The following is a 22,216-nucleotide window of genomic DNA, read 5'->3' as shown; positions in this document are numbered from 1 at the left end:
AATTTGATGGACGTCGATAAGGTTACATCACAGTTATAGATACAACGTCTGGACGGGGACACCGGGTATGATCTGAACTAAAGCGCCGAGGAGGCTTCTGTTCATTTTTTTAACAGTTTGTCCACCCTCATGGTCATTGCTGAAAGAAATCTATGTGGATTTCTAAAGACCTTATAACAATATCCTGGAGCTATTTAAACATTAGAGTTATTAAAATGAATATGTCTATTAGGATCTTTTCCTCCCTTGAGTCTACTGCTATCTGACGAGTATATATACTCTCATTCTCCTCTTTATTTTCTTGGTGTCAGATCAATCATGCACCATCCCAACTCAAGGTGAAACCCATCAAAGTGTCATCCCCCCATTGTCAGTGATTCACAAGAAACTCCGACACACAGACGGGCAGGCAGACAAACAGAAAGACAACATCAACAAGCGAGTTAGGGGGAAAACAAACAGCCGTGAGGCCTGGAGAGATTAATCTGCTTTACTGCAGTTCCTCAAGAGGAAAACTGGGGAACTTCTCTGAGAACACAACTCGCTGCCATAAAGCCAGCCCATAAACATCATGCAGAAAAGATTAGGTCGCTTCAATCACTGAGATAAGATAAGTTGGTGAAACTTTGCCCAGAAGTTACTGGGTTGACAAACCTCATGAGGTGGCTTTCCTTTTGTAAATCAGATTTTAGCTGAGCCACAGAGTCGGCGCCTACGTTCACCATGCTGTGGACCGCGAGTCTCTGCGTCCTCTGGGCCTCATCGGTCCTCGGAGCGCCGGTAAACAACGAGAGACAGAAGGTGCTGCTGATCTCATTCGATGGTTTCCGGTGGGATTACGACCGCGACGTGGACACGCCGAACCTCGACCAAATGGCCGAGGACGGCGTCAAAGCCCAGTATGTCACCCCTCCGTACCTCACCATCACCAGTCCGACACACTTCACCCTCTTGACAGGTAAAGAGTTTCATTTTCTACAGCAGCGCTTCTACTTGGCAGGGGATCTGCATATCATGACAGAGTAGTAACCGCTCTGAGTTTGCTTTGCAAGTATTGAAAAAGCCACAGGAAAAAGGAATTAGTTGTAATTGAATGTCCCAGGGTCCAACGGCTTTTATAGCTGAGTAAGATGATTATGCTTGGATGACTGAGGGAAGAATTCTCTGCTCCTTTTTTTTATTTTTTATTTTGACTCTCGAATCATCAGCGCCTGCTAAAAGAAATTTAACTTCCTTGAAATTAAATTCTTCTAATCTCCGAAGTTGGTCGTAAGACCTTGTCCAAAAGCGTCATGCCACTCAGCCTGTTAAGTTGATAGAATTTTTAATGTGAATGTGTCACGCTATGAATAATGAGAGCAAGCCGACTGACAGCGATTCTCTTCTGCAGGCCGCTACATCGAGAATCACGGGGTAATCCACAACATGTTTTTCAACACAACCACCGGAGAGAAGAAGTCTTACTATCAGAGTCAGTTTGTGAATCAGTGGTGGGACAATGGCACTCTGCCTATCTGGATCACAGCACAGAGACAGGTCTGCGCAGCACAATTTCCATCTCATCACTGTGAGAGACTGTTTTGCTGTTTACAGAAATAGAAACCATTTCTCTTGACAAAACACCTCTGAAGGCTCGCTGAATGATTTCAGGAAGATCACCGCAGTTAGACTGCAAATAATTCTGCAGGCGTAGATGTTAACGGCATGCAAATGACAGCTGCTCTAAGTTTGCTTCAAAGGTTAAGCTGTAGGTTTAAGAAAATTAATCAAAATCCGGCTATTACTGATGTGCTTTCCTAGTGTGTTGACCCACAGTATGAACAGATGTAGCTTTCACATACTTGTCAGCGTGTCAAGTGCATATGTCATGTTTATGTTAATGCGGCCTTGTTTTTTTCTAACCTTCCAGGGCCTAGAAGCTGGCTCTCTTCACTTTCCTGGCACAGCTTCCAGTTACCAGGGACAGTTTGCTGAGCCGAGGGAAGTGGAGCCGCAGCTTTACAACTACAAGAACGAGACCGCTTGGCGAGAAAACACAGATAAAGTGATGAGCTGGTTCAGAGACAAGAACGTGGACTTTGTTTCCTTCTACTTTGGCGAGCCTGACGGTACAGGCCACAGATACGGTCCGGACTCGAATGAACGTAGAGAGATGGTGAAACAAGTGGACCGAACAGTGGGCTATATTCGGCAATCAGCTGAGCGACACGGGCTGACTCACCGCCTTAACATCATCATCACGTCAGACCACGGCATGTCCACCGTGTATCGTAATGGTCTGGTGGAGGAAATCACCCTGTCAAAGATCCCAGGCTTTTCATTCGGGGACCTGTCCTTCCACTTGGTGGACTACGGACCTTCCGGGATGCTGTTGCCCAAGCCAGGCAGGCTGGAGGCGGTGTACAATGCCTTGAAAGGGGCTCATCCACATCTCCACGTGTACAAGAAGGAGGACGTGCCAGAGCACCTTCGCTTTACTAAAAACGATCGCATCCTCCCCATCATTTTATGGGCCGACCCTGGATACGTAATCAACGGGGTACGTTGACGGATGCTCAATTGTGTTTTTCACACTCTCACCTGACAAGCTGTCAGACAAGATCTTCAGCAGCAATCATACGTGCCAAATCTAACATTTACTCATGCCAGGGCATCACATAGTGCCATTTTTGTCAGCAGCTGCTGTGTGGTACAACTGTACGCAGCAATATTTCCCTCAGAGAGATAACAAGCTCGAAAGTCCACAAGTTGGAGAAGTGGAGGGTAAAGTTATAGGTTTATCAGCCAGGAGATGATAGTTTTGATTGTGTTTAGACCTTAGTCTTTTGCACTTTGATGGTTAGCTTCAGAGACTGTGAACATCCCCCGAGTCAAAGGTATGAGGATCAGAGCTGAGGTTAAAATGAGCAGTTTGGTTAACATTAACCCTTTGTACAGAATTACTGCGTGTTTGGGTCACCAAACAGAAAAAAATGCAATGCCTAAATATATGAGAAATAATTTGTTTAACATGGGGCTAAAACAAAACTGAACCCTAACCCTAGATAGGTCGCTGGTGACCTCGGGGATGTCAAGACGTTAAAACCACTTGCTCAGAGTCAAGAAATCATCAAGGTTGGCGTTACAGCATGCTGCTTTACAACAGTAAGCATGCATATTAATAAAAGCAAACACAACCAAACTAGAACGAATAAACTCCTACTTATTTATCTAAGCCGGTGCATGAGAAGCAACGGCCTTTACAAAGCTGCAACAATATGGTCATTTCATAGGATTCCAGTGACTCGAGAAAGTTTACAACCACAAAAAAACAACCACAATTCTAGCTAGTTTTATAGTTTTACAGCAGCCTGTAGGTTTAAATTATGAAATGTGATTATGAACGTGTGTTTCAGCTATTTTACAGAGTAACGTGAAAGTAATCTAACGAGTAGGATAATGAATTACTGTCTCCTTGGAGGACTTAAGTAATGTCCTTACTTTTAAGAAAAATGTATATATGTAATAAGTACTTTTGAGTAATGACCCCCACAGCGGTCACAACAAAAAGGGGGAAGTTTCTCCAACAGCACAAAATTAATTTGCACAAAATGTCTTTGCTATAACTGCTACGCTATCAAAGCAAAGCTAATGAGACGCAATTAAAATCGATAAATGATATCGATAACGGAATCTGAATCGATAAAGTCTTATCAGTTCCTCTCCCTTTCATTCACCCTCAACATAGAGAGCTGACATTTGTTCTCATGCAACATAATAAACTGCAAAGTGCAGCTTCGGCAAACATTCGCACTTCTTGTTGTAACTTATTAACAACCAGGCAATTTATGTGATTATGACCTACGTAGGTGGTCATAAGGATTCTAAATGACAAGCACTTCTATAGCGATAAAGAGCCAGATTAATTATCTGTACATGCCATCTGGGCTTTTTTCTACAAATTTCCTCATTTCTTGACTACAGAAATAATTAAATTACTTAAATTCTGCTCATTGAAAATACTTAAACTGGGCTCTTTTCAGCCAGACGCAAGGAGTTAAATTCTAATCTTAGTACATTACAATTTTAATCAAGTGCATTTGCACGTCCTCAGGATAATCCAGGCCTTGCTGATGACATGCAGTACGCTCTCAAATGCTTCATGAAGCTATTCATGCCTCAAAATTCAAAATTAGCATTTTCATTTGGCTCTACACTCACTCAGTCACTCTGCTGTGCAGCAACTTTGCAAGCAAATGTGTCCATCAGTACTGAGAACCATTAAATCACAAATTAATTTAAAAGAGAAAATTTTAAAATTCTGGAATTTCCTAAAAACCCTGAAAAAGAGGAAAATAGATTTTTTTCTTTTAATCCAGTGACAAAATGTGTTAAATCCCAGGTCTGTATGTTGGGACAGGAAATTTGGCTCTTCGTTCCCTCCATTTTTTTATATACTCATTTTAGTTTGATCCAAGAGAAGGAAAAAAATGTGGAGATGGTTACATAACATAGAGACAACTGTGTATTCTGAATTCTGGAAATGTGTTGGAAAACTACTATATATAACATTTAATTATGAAACCATTTTAAATCTTTAAAGTATTTCATGAAAATGAACATTTTCGAGTTGGATTAACGGTCTCATTTAGGCTTTATCACTGGCTGGCAGCAGTCACAAAGGGTGAAAGGGCTTTCATTGCACAATGTAGACAATCCGCTTTGGCTTGGTCAATACCTCCCTCTGCTGACTGACTGAGAGTAGACCAAGATGTGGACGTCTGTTGAGGTTTTATTTTATTTGACTACCTTTTGAAAGTTAGATTCTAATTGAATCTATCAAACTGGGTCAAGAGAGTTATGTTATCCATCCTGTCCTTGCAGTATTTCCCAGTTCAATTCAACAAGGGAGAGCATGGCTATGACAACCAAGCGATGGACATGAAGCCTTTCTTCAGGGCAGTGGGTCCAGCATTTCACAAAAACCTAAAGGTGGGGCCCTTTGAGACAGTGAACATCTACCCCTTGATGTGTCACATCCTGGGCATCGAGCCGGAGGTCAATGACGGCCATCTCGACGCCACCAAACACATGCTGGTTACTAGCACTGCTGCTCGAGGTGAGTTTATATCAGACTAATGAGTCTCTCCCCGTGGCACTGAAAGTGTGTCGCTCCAACACCTGCTCCTTCATTACTGGGCCGATCATCCATCATTTCTGACTTTAGTTGTGTCCAAATCAGATGTAGGGTTGCTATAGGTTACAACTACAAATTACATCTGGTGTTCTCGAGGCGAGGTTGGAAACATTTTTTCCTCCAATGAAGTCTAAAGAGCTCATATATGAAAGTAAAGAAAAGTAGAAAAGTTCACAAAAATCATCTAATCTTCATAAAAACAGCAGAAATGGGCACCTTACTACTGCTTTTGTGCTTTTCAGTCATTTGATATCTTCAGCCCAAGACCCAATAGTTACTGATGAATACTAAAACATTAATACAGGTTACAAATGGATCCTTTGATTTGGCTCTCAAAACAGAAGGAAAGAATTAACTGGTTAATTTGTTGATTTAATACACATTTGGTGTTTTATTGAGCATCTGACTGGAAAAATGGCAAATGTGGGAGTGAGTCAGCATACACTACATAGTAATAAATGAATATGTCAGCCAGAACAACTCACTGATGACTCATTGATGTGTTAAGTCAAAGTGAATCTCAAACATGTATCATCTCGCTGATGTAACAAGGCGAAGAAATGCTTATATCAAAACCAGATATTATTTAGTTAGTACAACCCACCTCTGATCTAAATAATAATAATAATAATTCTTCAATTACTCACATGTTGGTGTGTCTAGTATCTGGTATCATCAAACTAAGGTAAGATACTAAATGTTATCGATATGATCACATATTTTTTTCAGTGGTCGCAAACACTAAAAGCTGATTGGCTCGCTTACTTTGACGTGTGATGTAATAATGAAGTCATCAGGTCAGGATGCACTCTGTGCCATTTCTTTTATTCAATTTTTATTATTGTCCTTTCTAGTAAAAATTAGGTTAATATTAAAAATAAATAACAATATTACTTGTTTGACATAATAGGATTTTTCCCACCACTTGGCCAACCCGAAACTTGTCAGACTGTCTATGAAAACTCAGGAATTTTTATAAAAATAAAGCTCAGACCAGCTAAAACTTGGCCTACATTTCAACAACTTGTATTATTTTATCTACACACCCCCTAAAGGTGATCAGCAAAGGTAAGCAGTGGACCAAACCACTGAATTTACAGGTGAAGTCAGTTTTTTAAAACCTGATACGGAAAGTGTTCACTGTGTGTTCATTATATCAGTGACTTTATATTTACAATAACGGATTGAGCAGGACGATACTGTTGTTCCCTGACAAACACTTTCTTCAGTCCTTACCACTGCAGGCCCCTCCCCCTTTAGCCACACCCCTAGACTGGTCACCACACAGATAACTGTTATGCTGGACAGCCATTAATATGCACCGATCTCTTCTTAGACACCTTTGCCTGCTGGCTTTTATGAAATATATAACAGAGCCATATTTAACTCTCACATTTGTAAAGCACAAAGTCATCACTGAACTAGCAAGAAAACAAGACACAGTCAGACAAATCACGCTAGCAAGACATGCAGATATAAACACAAATATGAAAGTTATAATATGTGGTTAACATAACAGTATACTGTCAATTTACCCCAAACAATGATCCTTTCTTAATTCTACCCAAGTACTTCTGTTGCTCAAACTGTTATAGAACAAATCTAAGGATATTGGCCCACACCGTTTTTCACACCATGTGATGAGGCACATAATCAATAGTGGGTCAACGACCCTCCATAAGAGACAGCTCCCACTAGGGCTTAAATACCTGGGTCTCTTCAGCATATGGTCTTATGACCGAAGAAGAAACTTAAAGAAGTCCAGGCGCTTTCTTTTCCAAGCTCCATGACCGGGTCGTCTTTGAGCTCTGAAAGCAAATAAAAATCGATACAATTAAATAACACTAACATTTTTTTATGTCAGTACAGAAATATTAAAGCAAAAGGCTTCATAAAAAATTTAATCTTCAATGTGTGAATTTTTTGTTTTTCTTTCTTCTTTCAGCTGAAAGTAGTTCACACAGGAAGTACATGAAAAACGCCTTCACTGGACTGGCTGCGGTAGCTGGATTTCTTGTCATAGTGTTTGCAGCAGCAGTGGTCCAACGACTACTCAAGCAGAAACGCAAGACAAAGAGGTAATGACTCATTCATTCAAAACTGTTATACATCCAAGAGAAATAAAAATCTATATGGTAAATGGCCTGTATTTGTTTAGCGCTTTACTAGTCCCTAAGGACCCCAAAGCGCTTTACATCCAGTCATCCACACATTCACACACTGGTGATGGCAGCTATATTGTAGCCACAGCCGCCCTGGGGCGCACTGACAGAGGCGAGGCTGCCGGACACTGGCCCCACCGGGCCCTCTGACCACCACCAGTAAGCAACGGGTGAAGTGTCTTGCCCAACGACAGAACGACCGAGACTGTCCAAGCCAAGTAAAATTTCTTTACTTTGTCTTTCAGATCAGGAAGTTTGAGAGATCTTCCGGAAAAAGAAGACGCACATCAAACTCCATTTTGAACATCACAATAATGAAGAGAGATTTAAAAGCAGCTCCCTGTGGACGGACCCTCTGCATGATTCTCTTTCATGGCAAATTGCATTAGAACCCAAAGAGCAGAGTGTAAATTATTATTTTAGCTATTTTCAAATAATACAAAGTGACAAGAGAAGGATCAGAACAAGTTTAACTGGAGATGCCCTGGTTTATGCATGAATGAAGAACATTTAGGTCTTTTTCAAATCTGCTGTAATTAAATGGGAATAAACATCCATAAGCAGGGCTGTGTTGGGACACTGGAATATAAACATCTGAGACCATTACCGTAACGTTATATTACTTTTATGTACTAAATAAACATAAAAGCCATAAAGCAAAACGAGGTGTTGGGGTGAGGCTGTGAGCAATTAAATTAAGATAAAAGGTGCTGAGAACAAAGTAGCGATCGCGTCTCTACTTTCATTTAAAGAAGTGAATACACGTCTACGGTGGCTGCCAAGTGACATATTTTGAGGAACTACATACTCATCAGTTGCCGCCTCTCCTCGGATAAAAATGTCAAGTTAAACACGGGTGCTCAACACTTCCGGTTGTAACTTTCAACATAAATGTAAACCCTCCGGGTTTTTTATATTGTCTATATATCAAAAGTTCAAATATATATTTTGACTTGTACGCCAGAACCGTTTAGTTCTCATTAGCTGAGCCCTCATTTTTTTCTTTTTAGCATAACATTTAAGACTTGTATGGAACTTATTTAAATACAATACTTTAATCAACATGCTGCCCTTTAAACTTGTACTACGTGAACTGGTTATTTAACTGGTTGCTTGAGTTTGTTTCTTGCGTAAAGCATGTTAAAATTAATCTTGTGTATAAAATTAACGGAATAAACTATTCTATTATGAAATCAATTTTTGTGTGAATTTTATTTTTTATTAGTCCTTTATTTATCCAGGTAAAAAAAAATCTCATTGAGATTAAAAAATCTCATTTCCAAGAGAGACCTGGCATCAAATATTATATATTGTGACTGTATACGTTTTTAATTGTTTTTTTTTTTTCTTGAAATTTTTGTATCCATGTTAAGCGCAGTTTGTGTCGTTATATAAGGCTAGATGCTTTTAAAAAAAATGACACATGCAGCTTTAATTTTTCTTGCGGGATAACAAATTGAAATTAGCCCTCTGGCTGAATTTTGGAGCTCGGGCGTTCTTTTATTTTGAAGGCGGGCCCTTGAGCATCCGGTTTGGTCCCAGCGTAATTCCGCCGTGCGGGCGCCGCGCTGTTCTTTTGATAAAGGATTCTTATGCAAGGGCGAAGGCAGACATGGAGGAACTGAGCGCCGTGGGAGAGCAGGTTTTTGATGCGGAATGCATCTTAAACAAACGAATGAGAAAGGTCAGCGCTGTGAAACCGCGGTGTTAGATTTTATCCACGTATTTTTCTCCTATTTTACAAACGGTCTGTTTCTCTTTTGGGGGTTTTCTTTCAGGGAAAGTTGGAGTTTCTCGTCAAGTGGAGGGGATGGTCATCCAAGTAAGTACAAGTGGTGCTGCTCCGGCCGAAACAATGAAAACAACAACAGCGTGTCGCTTGTTGCTTTTAGCTAAACCCAAACTTTTATTTTTTATTTTTTTAAAAAAAAAATAAAAGCACAAGAATCCAAATTTTAACAGCAGTAAAATGAAACTCCGTTATTTCCACCTGAGGGTTTTACACAATACACATTTGCTTCCTTTTGTTCGATATTTACGTTTTGGAAGTTATCGGATAGCCAAAGAAAACACTTTAGGGCTAATTCAGCTTTTCATACATCAACTTATTCATTTTAGTTATGACGTTTGGCTGATTTTATTCATCGTTTTTAAGTTTTATCTTTTTTTTCTTTGACTCGGACTGGGACATCCGAAATTCACGATGGTTACTTGATATTTGATTTAAATGTATATATAAGTATTTCTCTGTGCTGTTCCACTCGAAGTGTGTGTTATACGTGCATGTTTGTGCCTGTAAATCTCCACTACGCCTTCATTTCTTGTCACTTGCCCTCTGTTCACTTCACATTGTTGCTGTAATCCACCATCAATGCACACTGTTGCCTGCCAGCTCCATGGCTTTCTGTTAGAACCACATCCTTTGTGTGTGTGTGTGTGTGCAACGAAAGGGTGGGGGTTGATTATTTCACTGGTGACTGCAGATCAGAATGGGCCATTCACCAGCTCCTGATAAAGCGAGTGGTCATTGAAAAGGCCTGTTTTCAGTTTGTTTCTGCACTTAGCCCATTTAGTTATTTTCTCCTCAATTTATGCTCACTATCAAATTATTAGTCACTGAATGGGGCCACTGATGCAGCCACACTCAGGAATCAAGCTAACGGACGCTCAAACTTAAGTTTCAGATATAAGATTGAAAAACAAACAAGAAGCAAATTCAATAACTCGGCAGTGCAACAGCCAGCCCTTGACATCGTGTGCAGGCACCACCAACAAAGCTCTGCAAAACAAAGTTATTTGTGTTGATGGAAAAAAAGAAAAAGAAAATCTTCATTCTGTATTTTTACAACTTCCCACTCATGTTGGTAACCTCCGTGACCCAAAATAATGCGCTTACTTCCTTCCTCAACAAACACAACTGTGCTTGTTGAGGAAACAAAGGAAGTGAAAAAAACTGATTCGGTGTAGTACCTAAAGTCAGCAGTTTGATTGATGCCTCACGTATGGTGTGATGTATAGAATCGATCAGATTTTTAACTTTTACCCTTATGGATTACATATCTGTCATCCACTCAGTCCTTATTACTGTTTAATAAACAGTTTTTGTAGCTGTTTAAATCATTCTCAAACCACGAGTGCAGGGACAGACGGGTCTTCACTCTACATATTAAGATATTGTTTACTAATTGGTGTTTTATGACTTTGTGGTTACACGGGTCTGTTTATCTCTATAAAGCCAAGCTGTCACTAGCTGTGGTGTTGTTTTAATCTCCCGAGTATTAGATTTCTGTTCTCGTCCTTTTTCGAGCTCACCTGAGACGTCTTTAAATAAAGTGAGGGACTGCCTGTGCTCAGTTTATGGCTGCTAGAACAACAGAGCCCTGTGTTGCTCAATGAATGGACTCTGTTGAAAAGTCATTTTCTAAATCTGGAAGCACTCCTCAAACTGTGGAGTACCTTTAGTTTTTGATTTGGATTAACACTAAAATGTGTGTTAATGTTTTGCCATGTCTGCTCACTTCAGACACAACAGCTGGGAGCCCCAAGAAAATATCCTCGACCCGAGACTGCTGGCTGCATTCAACAAGAAGTAAGTGTCTATGTTAAGATGTACCGCACTTTAAAGTTTGCTGTGCTACGCGATGCTGTAGTTGTTGTAGTCGTAACTCTGTTGGCATTTAAAACACACAACATTAACATGAAATATGTTTAATAACTGTGACTCCTTGTTTCATGTTTGCTGACGTATTACAGAGAGCAGGAAAAGGAGCTTCTGCTGCGTAAAAGAGGGAAGAGGCCCAGAGGACGGCCTCGGAAAATCCTTGTAAGTTTGATTCAAAAGATGATTTTTTTGCAGGATTTAGTCCCGAACAGAGTATCTAACATTCCCTTCTTATTAAAAACGTAGGAAAACATGCCTGAAGCTCCAAAGTCGAGCAGCTCCTCGTCTGGCTCGTCATCATCCTCGTCCGATTCCTCGTCTTCGTGCTCCTCTTCCTCGTCGTCCTCGGACGATGACGACGATGACGACGGCGGCCAAGTTAAACAAGTCAGCCCAAGCGTGAGAACGAGAGAGCTGAATCCTGTCCCTCAGAAGAAGGCGCAGATAGTCATGGCGAAACAGGAGCCTCCCAAGAAACGGAGTAGGAAACCTCTGCCCTCCGAAGTGAAGGAGTTCCAGCAGAACAAGGGCCCGCGCAAGACTGCCAAAGATACGGATATTCCAGGAGCAATCAAGAAGCCGGTTCACCCGGCCAGCTTTACCTTCATGGGTTTCCACCGGGGCTCGGCCAGGGATGCGGTGGGTGGTCCGAACAGAAGCTCCCTCGCCCAGGTCGGTGCTGTTAAAAACTCCTTGAGCTCCGTGGGATCTGGCAGGCCGTCGGTCCAGCCTTCCTCCCTCCCGCTGAACAAGTCCAGCCAAAGCAGAAATGTCACAGAGAGTAAACTTCCCGTCTCCGGTATGAGCAGCGGGACAAGCCTGGATTTAAAAGCAGCTCCTAGTAAATCAAAAGGCGTAGCAGCGCTGAATCTGAATACATCCAAACACCCCATTCAAGGAACCACTCAGCATACACTAAGCTCCCCTAATGGACAAAAGAAACCGGCCCCTGTGACGACAGCGCAGCGGATACCCGGTGCTAAAACAGCGGCGTCCTTGCCATCTAACGTCTCCTCCAATCAGGGCCTTCAGCCCCTCAACCTGCAGAACAAACTGGTGCAAAGCAGTGATGCTCCTGGAAACGGCACGGCACCAGTGTCAGGCCCCAGAAATGCTGCAAACCCAGCACGGAAACCTGTGACACAAAATCAAGAGTGTAAACCCCCAAAGAGTCCCGCGACCCCCGGAAGACTGCAGGCCAGAAAAACACAGCCCGGCACAGACAAGGTCAGAGAGGTCAATGACATCCAGGCCTCCAGAGTCCAAGGAAGGCTGGAGAGGAGTGGCGTGCATAAATCCCCCACAGAGGCCCAGAGCCAGCAGGACAGGTCGGCCTCCAAAGACGGCAAAAAAGCCAAAATGAACGAGATGAGCACGGGAGAGGAGGAGAGCAGCTCCGACTCGGACCAGGATTCTTCCTACGCCGGACAGGTCGCGGTCCAGAGCCAGGACTGGAAGCCTACGCGAAGCCTGATCGAACACGTGTTCGTAACGGATGTTACAGCTAATCTGGTTACCGTCACGGTCAAGGAGTCGCCGACCAGCGTGGGCTTCTTCAGCATTCGCAACTGTTGAGTTGACTGCAAACTGAGTGGATTCAAGTTCTGAGAAAACTGAAGAAACACACCAGGGAGTGAATGAATGAATGAATGAGTGGGTCAATTTGTTCTTTATCTTTTTGTAGTCAACAATAGACTGTGAGGTATTAAAAAATCATTTATTGATAGTAATTATTTATTTGTTCGTGTAAAAAAAAAAACAAAAATCAAACCTGATAAAAACCTTTTCCCCCTGTGAGCGTTTCATCAAAATCACATTTAGCTTTGAGCTAAAATAGCAACGCCCCCCCACGGGCAGCTGAATCGGCGCAAAACATTAGCGCTCACACATTTATCCACATTGATCTTGTGTGTGTGTTTCTGTTTGAGGTATCCTCTGCTTTGTTATATAACAGCAGATAGAAGGAATGTCTTTATGAAGAAATTATGAAAGGCAGGTGTGAGCAGGAGGTTTAGCTTCTTTTATGGATAGCTCATTTAGGTTTGAATAATCTCTTAATGTTGTGAATCCATGTTGTTCGATAGCTCAGCCAGTTTAAATCTTAGCGTTGAGTCGATAGGGTTTATTTTTGTAACATTTCTGAAATTAGCTACCTCTCGTTTGTTCATTTCTTTGGGGAAAAAATCCCTCCAGGGTATATCATCATTGTGTTTATATATATTTTTATATAGGTCTCAATGTATTGGACTTTGATGCTGTTTAATCTTGTGTTAGTACCAGCAACAGCTTCATTTCTGTGTACTAAAAAAAGAAAACACCACATCTGAACTGACTGTGCGCACCATTATCACCTCAAAGAGAAGCTTCATTCCACAATGTAGCCGGTTTATCAGCGCAGTTTTCCAAATGGGCTGAAGCGTGCACAGTCAGATACAGTATCTCCGTTTCCCCTCCGACGCTCAGATAAGACTCGGCCCCGGCTGAGGTTCGCTCTTCTTCCTTTGCACCGCTTCCACGAGATATTCACCAGCAACTTGCGTCTTCTGTGACTGGAAATTTTGGAGGAAAGTGCTCTTGTTGCAAAGATCGCGGGCTGCGCGCGTGAGGACTCGAGCCTTTCAGACACACCGGAAAAGGTCAGGCATGGACAGCTTAACGACAGATGACCGCAAAACAGCAGGTTTTATCAAGCGTGTACTGGTGATTCAAAACCGGTGCCTAGTACTGAAAGGGCTTTTTTTTTCTTTTTCGTTTTTTCCTGTTACTTGCAGCTGTGGTCTTCTCATTTCACCCCTCGTGCATGGGTTCAGGAGCTGCAGGCTCGGCCTCCCGGAGGGGGAGAAAAAAAAAAAAAAAAGGGTCTGTCTGATGTAACGGAAAAGAAACCGCAACAGTGTGCGCTACTTTCTGCTCCCTCGAGAGGAGTTCAGCAACAAAGCACTTCGTCTGAACTCCTGTGTCTAATCCTGCTCTGCAGACTGTGCCTTTCTTTCTCTCAGACTAAACACAAAGGCATTACCCCAAAGATAGCTAGAATTTCAGATTGTTCAATAAAGAGTTCTCCTGAGCATCCACTGGAGACTACACCGTTTCTGTTTCCTCGTCTGTATTCTTGTGAAACTGGAAGGGAAAAGAAAAGCCCTGCTGGATGACCTGTTACAAATGTAAAGAGAAAAAATATTTGTGGCCTAATTGGAACCATACGAGTGGTGTAGGTGCAGTTTACAGAAGTAGACTGCACTCAGCATCACCTTTTGTTGCATGTGTAATAGGTACATTTGTGGGTTTAGGGTCTTCTTCATGTGGCTGCAGCACACTGTATACAATGTAAAGCAATGCACCACAGACTGTGTGTGATATCTGGTGTCATCAGCACCGTGTGATAGACTACGGGGTAATGCAAGGTGTTAATATGACTTCTTATGTTTTTATATTTACTTGTTTTATTGATAAAGGAACTTTTCATTTACATGTTGCTTTTTTTTTTTAGATTACTAACAGTCTCCATTGAATGTTTTCCTTACTATTTATTTCAAATTAAAAGCCTTTTGGGGATAGCACAGTGTCATCAATCTTTGTATTGTACCAATTGTCAGAGTGACTAATAAAAAGGTACAACTCTTCAGTCTGGCTCGGGGTTTTCTTTAATTTATCGGAGAAGTCGAGACATTTCGTGGCGTTGGCCGCTTTGCTTTATATTAATATAAATTTAACATCGCAGTTTCAGACAAATCCCAACATTAGAATTAATAATACTGCTATTTTGCTACCATTTTCTTGTCTTCTTGCCATGCAACCAAAGTGAAATCCTCAGGTTAATGTTAGAGGACTTATTAGGTGTTGCCCTAAATTAAAAATTCAGTGAAAGAAGCCAGAAAAAGAAACAATTCTATGCATTTTAAGTTTTCTATCACTTTCTCTTGGTGCTGACGAGACATTCAGAGTTTATAACAATTTTTAAAAAAAGCACATGTGAGTCTGCAAATCTCTCCACTGCACGAGCCAAACACAAGTCCCGTGCACAACTATTATAACGACCACTAGATGGTGCTGTTGCATTTGAAGGTGCATGCACCTGAGAGTTCATCAATGTCTTAATTAGCAATAATTGTAACGTGTTTGTTGGTTTAGACGCTTACACTTGAACACAGTTACCTTAATACATCCAAAGTAAAATCTTTATAAAGTTAATCATAAAATCAGAAATGACATTCTCTTTAAAAATCAGGCCCCCTGTGAAAGTATTCTGGCAACACCGACTTTTATTTTGTTCTTATCTATGACTGCACTTCCTAATTTCACGTGCTTGCCAAGAGAAATAAAGCCCGATTTCTGTTTCCACGGCAACTTCATCTGATGACGTGGATAACATACTGTACGTACTCTTGATAAGCCCGTGTGTTCACTTTACTTTCCATAATTCAGTTGCAGACGCTCACGTCCATGGGATTGTGTCAGGTCTGTGTTGGCATCGAGGACGCGTGTTGCTTGGCCGTCCACAAATATTTTGCATCTCTAACCCACAAACCTGTGACAGGCAACAGTCGAGCTCTAGACCAAAGACCCATCGGAGAGTCCGTAACCTCTGAACACACAGTTTGTGTATTGTTGCCATGAACGTTTGATTTAAATATAGGTTAACAGATTTGATGACCTTGTTTTTCCTCACCTCTCCTTGACTGCACTCGGTTGTCCTTTGGTTTGGACCCAGCAACTGCCAAACCAGTCCAGACCCCGCTGGACTCCTTTTATAGTCAGGTTCCTGGGGGAAAGTGCCATGAGTGGTATGAAGGAGAGGGAGATTTGGGAGATGTCTGGATGTTATGTTGATTTTAAGCTGTTTTAAATCAGCTTGGCTCGTCTTACAGCAATTATCCTACATAGGATCAGGATATAAGAACAGGGTAAGCACTGCTATGAGTTAATTTAGTACATAATGGTTATTTCTTGCAGTGGGAGGAGCTACTACCTTTATGGGCGGGTGTTGCAGCCCCTCTGTGTCAGGTAATGGAAGGGAGCGAGCTACAGTAGCCGTCCTGGCACAGACCCAACTGAAACAGGGCATAGCCCAGTACAGAGATGTTTGTTATTAAATTTAGGATGGAGATTCCGATTTTATATGTATATACTACGATCCTGGCTAAACTGACCCGTACTGTAAACACGCTGCGCTAATCCACTACTATAAAGGAAGGGGAAATAAAAAGAAGCTTGGACTGTTGAATTTTTTTAGAGGCCCCCTTTATTTCTGACTTCAGCCGTCTGTTACAGTGCCTCCTTTGACGTTTCTTTTCAGCCAAGTACCCCCTGAAAGGCAGAACAAAAAAATGTCTGCAAAGCTCAGTACAATCCAGCGCTGCTGGATGGTTTAACTCCCATTTCAGCTGTTTAAAATCATCTCTAAATTTATTGCAACCCATTTCTTCCCTCATGCAGTGATGCATCAATGACATCATAGTCTTTCTGATAAGATGTACTAAAGAGTTAAAGGAGTAACCAGCCTCTGGGATCAGTCTCCTTTGCAGAGAGTCCCTTTTCATTATTTTTTCTTTTAAATCAAACTTCTGTTTATTTCACCCATGAGCTTTAAACTGGCTTCTTACATAAACTCCACCAAGCAACTGCACTGAAAGCAACGTGTGCTTCACTAAACTTCAGGAATTACTTGTGACTAACTCTTAAATTGACCTAAACTGAATGTAGCGGGATTAGCACAATCGTATACTTTCATCTAAAACGTGAAACGTACACTCTCGTTAACACGAACGTAATCAGCCAATCACGTGGCACCATCTGAGTAAGGAACAGGAAACTGAGGATATGATTCACACGGTGTCACCAAACTTACACAATGAACGATTGGATAAATGTTGCCTGGCTGCTTCCTGCGGGACAACATCCCGCCACAAAGCTCAGATCGTCCAAACTGGCTCCTCGACGGGCTCCACAGTCACCAGATCCAGTCCAGTTGAGCACCTTTGGGACGTAGTGGGACGGGAGACTCACGCGCCATCATGACCAAAATCTCGAGGAACGGCTGCAACACCTTGTTCGGTGTACGCCATGAAGAATTAAGGCCCAACCCAGTATTAACGAGACGTACCAGTGAGCGCGCTTTTAATCACAATTAATCGTGACCGACTTTCAACCTTTTTTCCTGTGTAAAAAACGAATGTGGCGGATGAGCGTAACGGTATATTCTCAACTAAAATGTGAAATCTAAGTGTTCGACGGGGTAAAATGTAATTATATCCAATTACAGTAAATGAGTAACTCTGCAGTAAAATATGTTGTGACGTGGTATAAGAAGCTCACTTTAAAGCACTGCTATTGTTCTGCTGAGGAGACTAAATGAAGAGGAAAGTCTGCAGCACCTTTCAACACACAGACGCCCCTCTCCCTCTTTCACCACCCCTGTATTTACACGCTCTTAAAAACACTGTCACACAGCCTGACTAACTGACAGAAGTTATCATTACACAAAGCGCTCTATTCCATAATTTATAGAGATCCCCGTCCCAGTCATGTGGAATTCTCCCAAAATAAATTCAAGTAAACACTTATGCGACAAAGAGGCACTCACAGTGGCCTGGTATGCATAAACAGTGTGAACAGTGTGACAGTGTAATCCCCACCCCACGCCCCCAACTCAACACGCACGCGTGCGCTCACACAGACACGCACACCAAACAGCCCAGCCCCGCAGTGACTTCAGGCAGGGTTTGGAAGCGAGCCCGAGCCCTCACCTCGCCCCCGGCACCGATGTACCGACTCCGATCCACGACGGCCCTCGCCCACCCCACACCTGACTCCTGGCAAAATAAGCCAGACTCTAATCCGTCTTCCATCACAATAACACACACACACACCAAACCCAGTTGTTTTGAAGAGTGTTCAGCAAGTTCATCTCCAGGGATGTTTTGTGTTCTTCTTCCCCAGGACGTCTTATTGTTTTAGCAACACAAGAGGCTGTAAATCAATCAGCTTCTCTTCTTAACCCCGGCCTCTGTTTAAAAGCTAGAAATGAGCTTTTTCCATGATGCACTGTTGAAAGTTTTTATAAAGTCAATACAAAGAATGCAGGAAAAAAAAACTACTGGGCTCCTACGGGTTTTTATTTTACTCACCTTTGCTCACCTTGGTGGCAGAAAAGATTTGACTTCATTTTGAGGGCAATAAAATCTAAATAAACTAATAGAATGAGAAATAAAAAACACCTATATGCAGATGTGACACTTATAAAATCTTATTTCTTAAAGGATGACTCCATCCTGGCCTTAAACCAAGAATTTCTGCTTCATCGCTGCATTCAGGCTGGCTAATGTTGGCACGTAAAGGCCATTATTGGGATTGATACTTAATTTTCTGTTTGTATTTGTTTTTAGGCTCCTCTCTTCCTTGAGGATTTCAGCCAAACGTGGTTGGTTGGGTTTAAAATGCCTCGGATGGTTGCTATTCGATTTCAAAGGGAATGTTTAGAAACCCGATCCAACCCTCCAGCGAGCATACCTACACCCAAGTCTCCTTCGCCCCTCATTCTAAATCACTCCACTGGAGCAGTGTAAACAAACTTCAGTTTGCTCTCTGATATTGAGAGGTTAAGACAAGCGGCAATCCTCCACTATGACAACACAGCCTCAGACAGACGATGTCATTTGTCTTACCTCACTCTTCATCCATCACCACGCCGGAGTCGACATGTCTGACAGTCCCACTCTCGCTTTTCTCGTTGGCACATGCCTCCACATCTGTCACATTTTCCTCCCAGCTTACTTTTATTACGCCAGATGAACTCCACCTCCTCGCCTCCGAATTCACGGACACCTGAAGGGCAAGCAGGCGGAGAGGATTCCTATTGATTAGTCATGGCATCTGATGTCATCCTGGCTCTGTAAACACTTTTAAAACTGAACCTCGGCTACCTGTAAAAATGTGAGAAAGTAATGTCGAGCCATGTTAAAGCATTAAAAAAAAGCAGCAAATCTAAAATTAAATGCATTAATTATTTTTTTTTAAAAGGGAATTTAAGATAAATCTACTGGGTTAGAAAGTCAGTTGGGAAATCTGGCTTTTAAAATGTTCTGCTTCTTGATGCTTAAATGCTTCGGGAGGTCAAAGGGAAACATTTTTCCAAAGACAACACGTATTGTATGCAGCCCAGCAGACTCCAGCAACGTTAACGTAAAGCAGCAACCGAGTCCACCTCTGTGCTTCGTCACCGAGGAGGGATGAAGATAAAAAGTCCTAAACATGAGCCCTGAGGCACACCCAGGGATGTATCATACTCCCGATACAAGGAAACTCACAGCTAATATGCTTTTTTCTTTTTATTTAATCCATTTTGTTAAGATTTTGTGGATTGGGATTAAGTTCTGACACGAGATCAACTTTAACTTTCTGAATAAACCCAATAACAGTAGAATAGAAACCAGACTGAGAGCTATATTCACCTTAGACATGAAGAATATGTGTCTGGTTCATGACTGCAAAAGAAACCTTTAATATCACACACTTATTGGTTTCATTTTAAAACTAAAAATATTTATTTATGCACACAGGTTGCACAGTTTCAGTGTCTGTGACTGCTCATCCAAACCTGGATACTCTGGACTGTCCATCACCTCGGCTGAGAACAAGAAGCCAAATATCAATAACATAAAGTAACTCAGCAACTGTTAACGTACCAATATGTATAATATAAACTTAGACTATAACTTTCACAACACTTCATTTCTGACTGATTATCGAGGACAAACATTATTGCGATAAACAGAAAATGAAAATTAAAAAAATAGCAACAACGAACGAGTCAAATTCATCTAGAACTTTTCTTTTTATCGCGCGCTCTTCATCTCATGGAGATGAATAACCACAACTGTGCAAAAGTACACAACAAGAACAAGCACACATTTATCCCCGTGTGCGTCTCATTGACATGATAAGCCACGGCATGTTTCATTTTCCAAAATCAAACCTGTTATCAAAACGCGATTAAGTTGACATTTATCTTTTCTGCAAAGCTCCACCTTACAGCCTTCAACTGCTACGAGCTTAGCTGACGACTCCTGGTGCGTCATGCATGCAGCCATAAAGTTATAACACAATTCGGTAAAGCATTATTAAAAAGTAACTGAGAATAAAGGAGGCAGGATGATGAAGAGGAAGAGGCGTTTATGGACCCAAGCGGTTTTTGACATATAAGCCTGTTCTCCTCCCAGAGAGCAGTTTCTTTAACACCCACGGGGCAAGAATAAGGAGGAAATCTCCCTCCGCTGTGAAACTGGGGTAACTAAGTCAAACTGTATCAACCAGACATAAGAGGCCAGCGGGAAGTTTGCCCTTCTGATCTTTCTTTAATCTGCTCTCAGGAAGACACAACTACTTTCATTACTGCCGTCAAAGGCTCCCCTCCTCAACTTTCAGCTTCACATCCTAATCTGATTGAGAGGGAGAGGTAATATTGACCGTTTCACAGGGCAAAGCCGAGTAAATATTTGAGAGCGCTGTTATGATACAGCACAGTGGAAATTAGTCTCAGATATTGAGTTTAACCAAATAATTTAGAACAAAACTCGCCAAGGAGCAGCTCGTTACCGGTCGATTTCAGTGGCAGTTTATCGTCGACTCGTTAGAGGAAAACAAAGCTCAAAAGTTGTTGTTTTTAAGAGTTTCACAAAGTCTGCATTTTGGTTTTAAGTCCTTTTGGCTGAGCGGCATCAGGAGAGGAGCACTGATACCAGCAGTGGGCTGTGAACAAGGCCCGGTGCCGACGGACCTGCGTGCAACACGACAACTCTATCGGTGAATTTCACAGGTCATTACTCTGGCTCCAGCCCTCGCTGCCTCCAGTGGCTCTGGAGACGGCCAGGTTTTTCTCAGAGACAACAGCTTACTGGGCTTTGTGCTAGCTAAACAAGCGTGTCTGTCTCACAGCAGTAGATTAATGTCTAGATAGAGGGGTTTGCTCCTCAAGGGAGACCTGTAGAGGAGCCATCCATCAACCTTTGGAAACCATTACACAATAACAAAATAACAAAATCTGAGAGCGGCGCTCATTGACTGAGCCCTGTCCTCTGGGGCTACAGTGGGAGACGCAGGCAGAGGAAGAGTTTCCAGAAAACCAGAGTGAGCATAACGAGCGGCGATTAATAAATTTACAGATTTACCCATAAACCCTCAACCAATCAGGAAAAAGACAGGTTCCGTTTTATTATTACATATGAACAAATCCTTTTGATTGATTCCACATGGAGAAGCTGGAATTACTTTAAAAAAAGTGCAGAGCAAGAGCTCAAATTTCCAGCAGGCCGACTTCTCGCTAATCGATTAATCCATGCAGCTTCACAGCCGTGGCGTCTCCTGGCTTTGTGGCATGCAATGGACCCTGAGCAGCATTTTCATTGAGTGGCACTTGCGAGGAGCGCTTGCGTGCGGTAAACACACAAACCCTCGGCCCTCCACATGAATGACAGCAAACAACGCGGGCTCTCTGGCTGCGCCCCGCCCTGCTACCCCCAACCCTAACCCCCGAGGATGAAGGGGGGGTCACGCAAACACAGCATCTGACTGACTCTTAATTTGTTTAAAGCAGCCCATTCAAACAGGAACCCCAACAGAGAGAAAATCTCGTTTCCAAGGTCTGTCGCCACGGCTCGAGCTGTGTTGTTTAGGAAGGAGATCGGGACGCCGCTGACGACTCAGCTGACTTCCAGCTTCACAGAGGCGCCAGGTTGTAATTAACACTTTGCAGATTACGTTTACAGGACCAACACGGTCTGCCCGAGTTTTATTACTGCCGGGATTGTACTCGTGCCTTCCGGGTATACAAAACTCTCTCTGTTTGACGCTGTCGTGTCCTGCGTGAGAACCTTTGACAGGTGTTGATTGTAGGAAGAGCCAGCTGGGTGTTCACTGTTCCTGGAGATAATGAGAATCCCCTCTTTGCATCGGCCAGGTTTTCCAGCTACGACTGGCAGCAGCCTGACAATATTCATCTATTTCCATCCCTCTATCTGTAGCTTTCATCCATTTATTCGAGCTCATGCTGCTGGTTTAACAGTCTTATTAGAGGAGCAGTGAAACTAATCCATTTCTTGGCAGCAGGCGGCAGACAGCTGGGCATTGAGGAGTCGCACAAAGTGGCTGATATAATTGCGGTGTAATCATTTTCATGCAGCTCCTCGGTTCCTTCTTAGGCGGCAAGCTGCGCTTCAGGTT

The 22,216-nt window shown here is 42.4% G+C and overlaps 2 protein-coding genes across 2 annotated transcripts; both read left to right on the top strand.

Moving 5' to 3' along the window:
* The first annotated feature begins 664 nt into the window (after positions 1-664).
* Positions 665-8,528, top strand: LOC102307732 (ectonucleotide pyrophosphatase/phosphodiesterase family member 7). The gene is made up of 6 exons (XM_005924162.2): positions 665-958; positions 1,391-1,536; positions 1,910-2,539; positions 4,864-5,098; positions 7,122-7,254; positions 7,584-8,528. The coding sequence occupies exons 1-6, from the start codon at positions 724-726 to the stop codon at positions 7,639-7,641; spliced, it is 1,437 nt and encodes a 478-aa protein (XP_005924224.1). The 5' UTR covers positions 665-723; the 3' UTR covers positions 7,642-8,528.
* A 351-nt stretch (positions 8,529-8,879) lies between these two features.
* On the top strand, positions 8,880-14,624 carry cbx2 (chromobox homolog 2 (Drosophila Pc class)). The gene is made up of 5 exons (XM_005924161.2): positions 8,880-9,022; positions 9,117-9,160; positions 10,862-10,927; positions 11,092-11,161; positions 11,246-14,624. The coding sequence occupies exons 1-5, from the start codon at positions 8,951-8,953 to the stop codon at positions 12,572-12,574; spliced, it is 1,581 nt and encodes a 526-aa protein (XP_005924223.1). The 5' UTR covers positions 8,880-8,950; the 3' UTR covers positions 12,575-14,624.
* Positions 14,625-22,216: the final 7,592 nt, after the last annotated feature.

This window comes from Haplochromis burtoni, unplaced genomic scaffold (assembly GCF_018398535.1).
Source record: "Haplochromis burtoni strain Fernald_Lab_line unplaced genomic scaffold, NCSU_Asbu1 Contig_68, whole genome shotgun sequence".
In the NCBI taxonomy this organism is placed as follows: Eukaryota; Metazoa; Chordata; class Actinopteri; order Cichliformes; family Cichlidae; genus Haplochromis; species Haplochromis burtoni.
This window is presented reverse-complemented; position numbering and strand designations above follow the sequence as displayed.

Excerpts from the sequence above, each read along its gene's own strand:
- cbx2 (XM_005924161.2), top strand. The coding sequence starts at position 8,951 with ATGGAGGAACTGAGCGCCGTGGGAGAGCAGGTTTTTGATGCGGAATGC. Across the intron at positions 9,023-9,116 it reads TAAACAAACGAATGAGAAAG|GGAAAGTTGGAGTTTCTCGT; the intron begins GTCAGCGCTGTG and ends GTTTTCTTTCAG. Across the intron at positions 11,162-11,245 it reads GACGGCCTCGGAAAATCCTT|GAAAACATGCCTGAAGCTCC; the intron begins GTAAGTTTGATT and ends TTAAAAACGTAG.
- LOC102307732 (XM_005924162.2), top strand. The coding sequence starts at position 724 with ATGCTGTGGACCGCGAGTCTCTGCGTCCTCTGGGCCTCATCGGTCCTC. Across the intron at positions 1,537-1,909 it reads GGATCACAGCACAGAGACAG|GGCCTAGAAGCTGGCTCTCT; the intron begins GTCTGCGCAGCA and ends CTAACCTTCCAG. Across the intron at positions 2,540-4,863 it reads CTGGATACGTAATCAACGGG|TATTTCCCAGTTCAATTCAA; the intron begins GTACGTTGACGG and ends CTGTCCTTGCAG.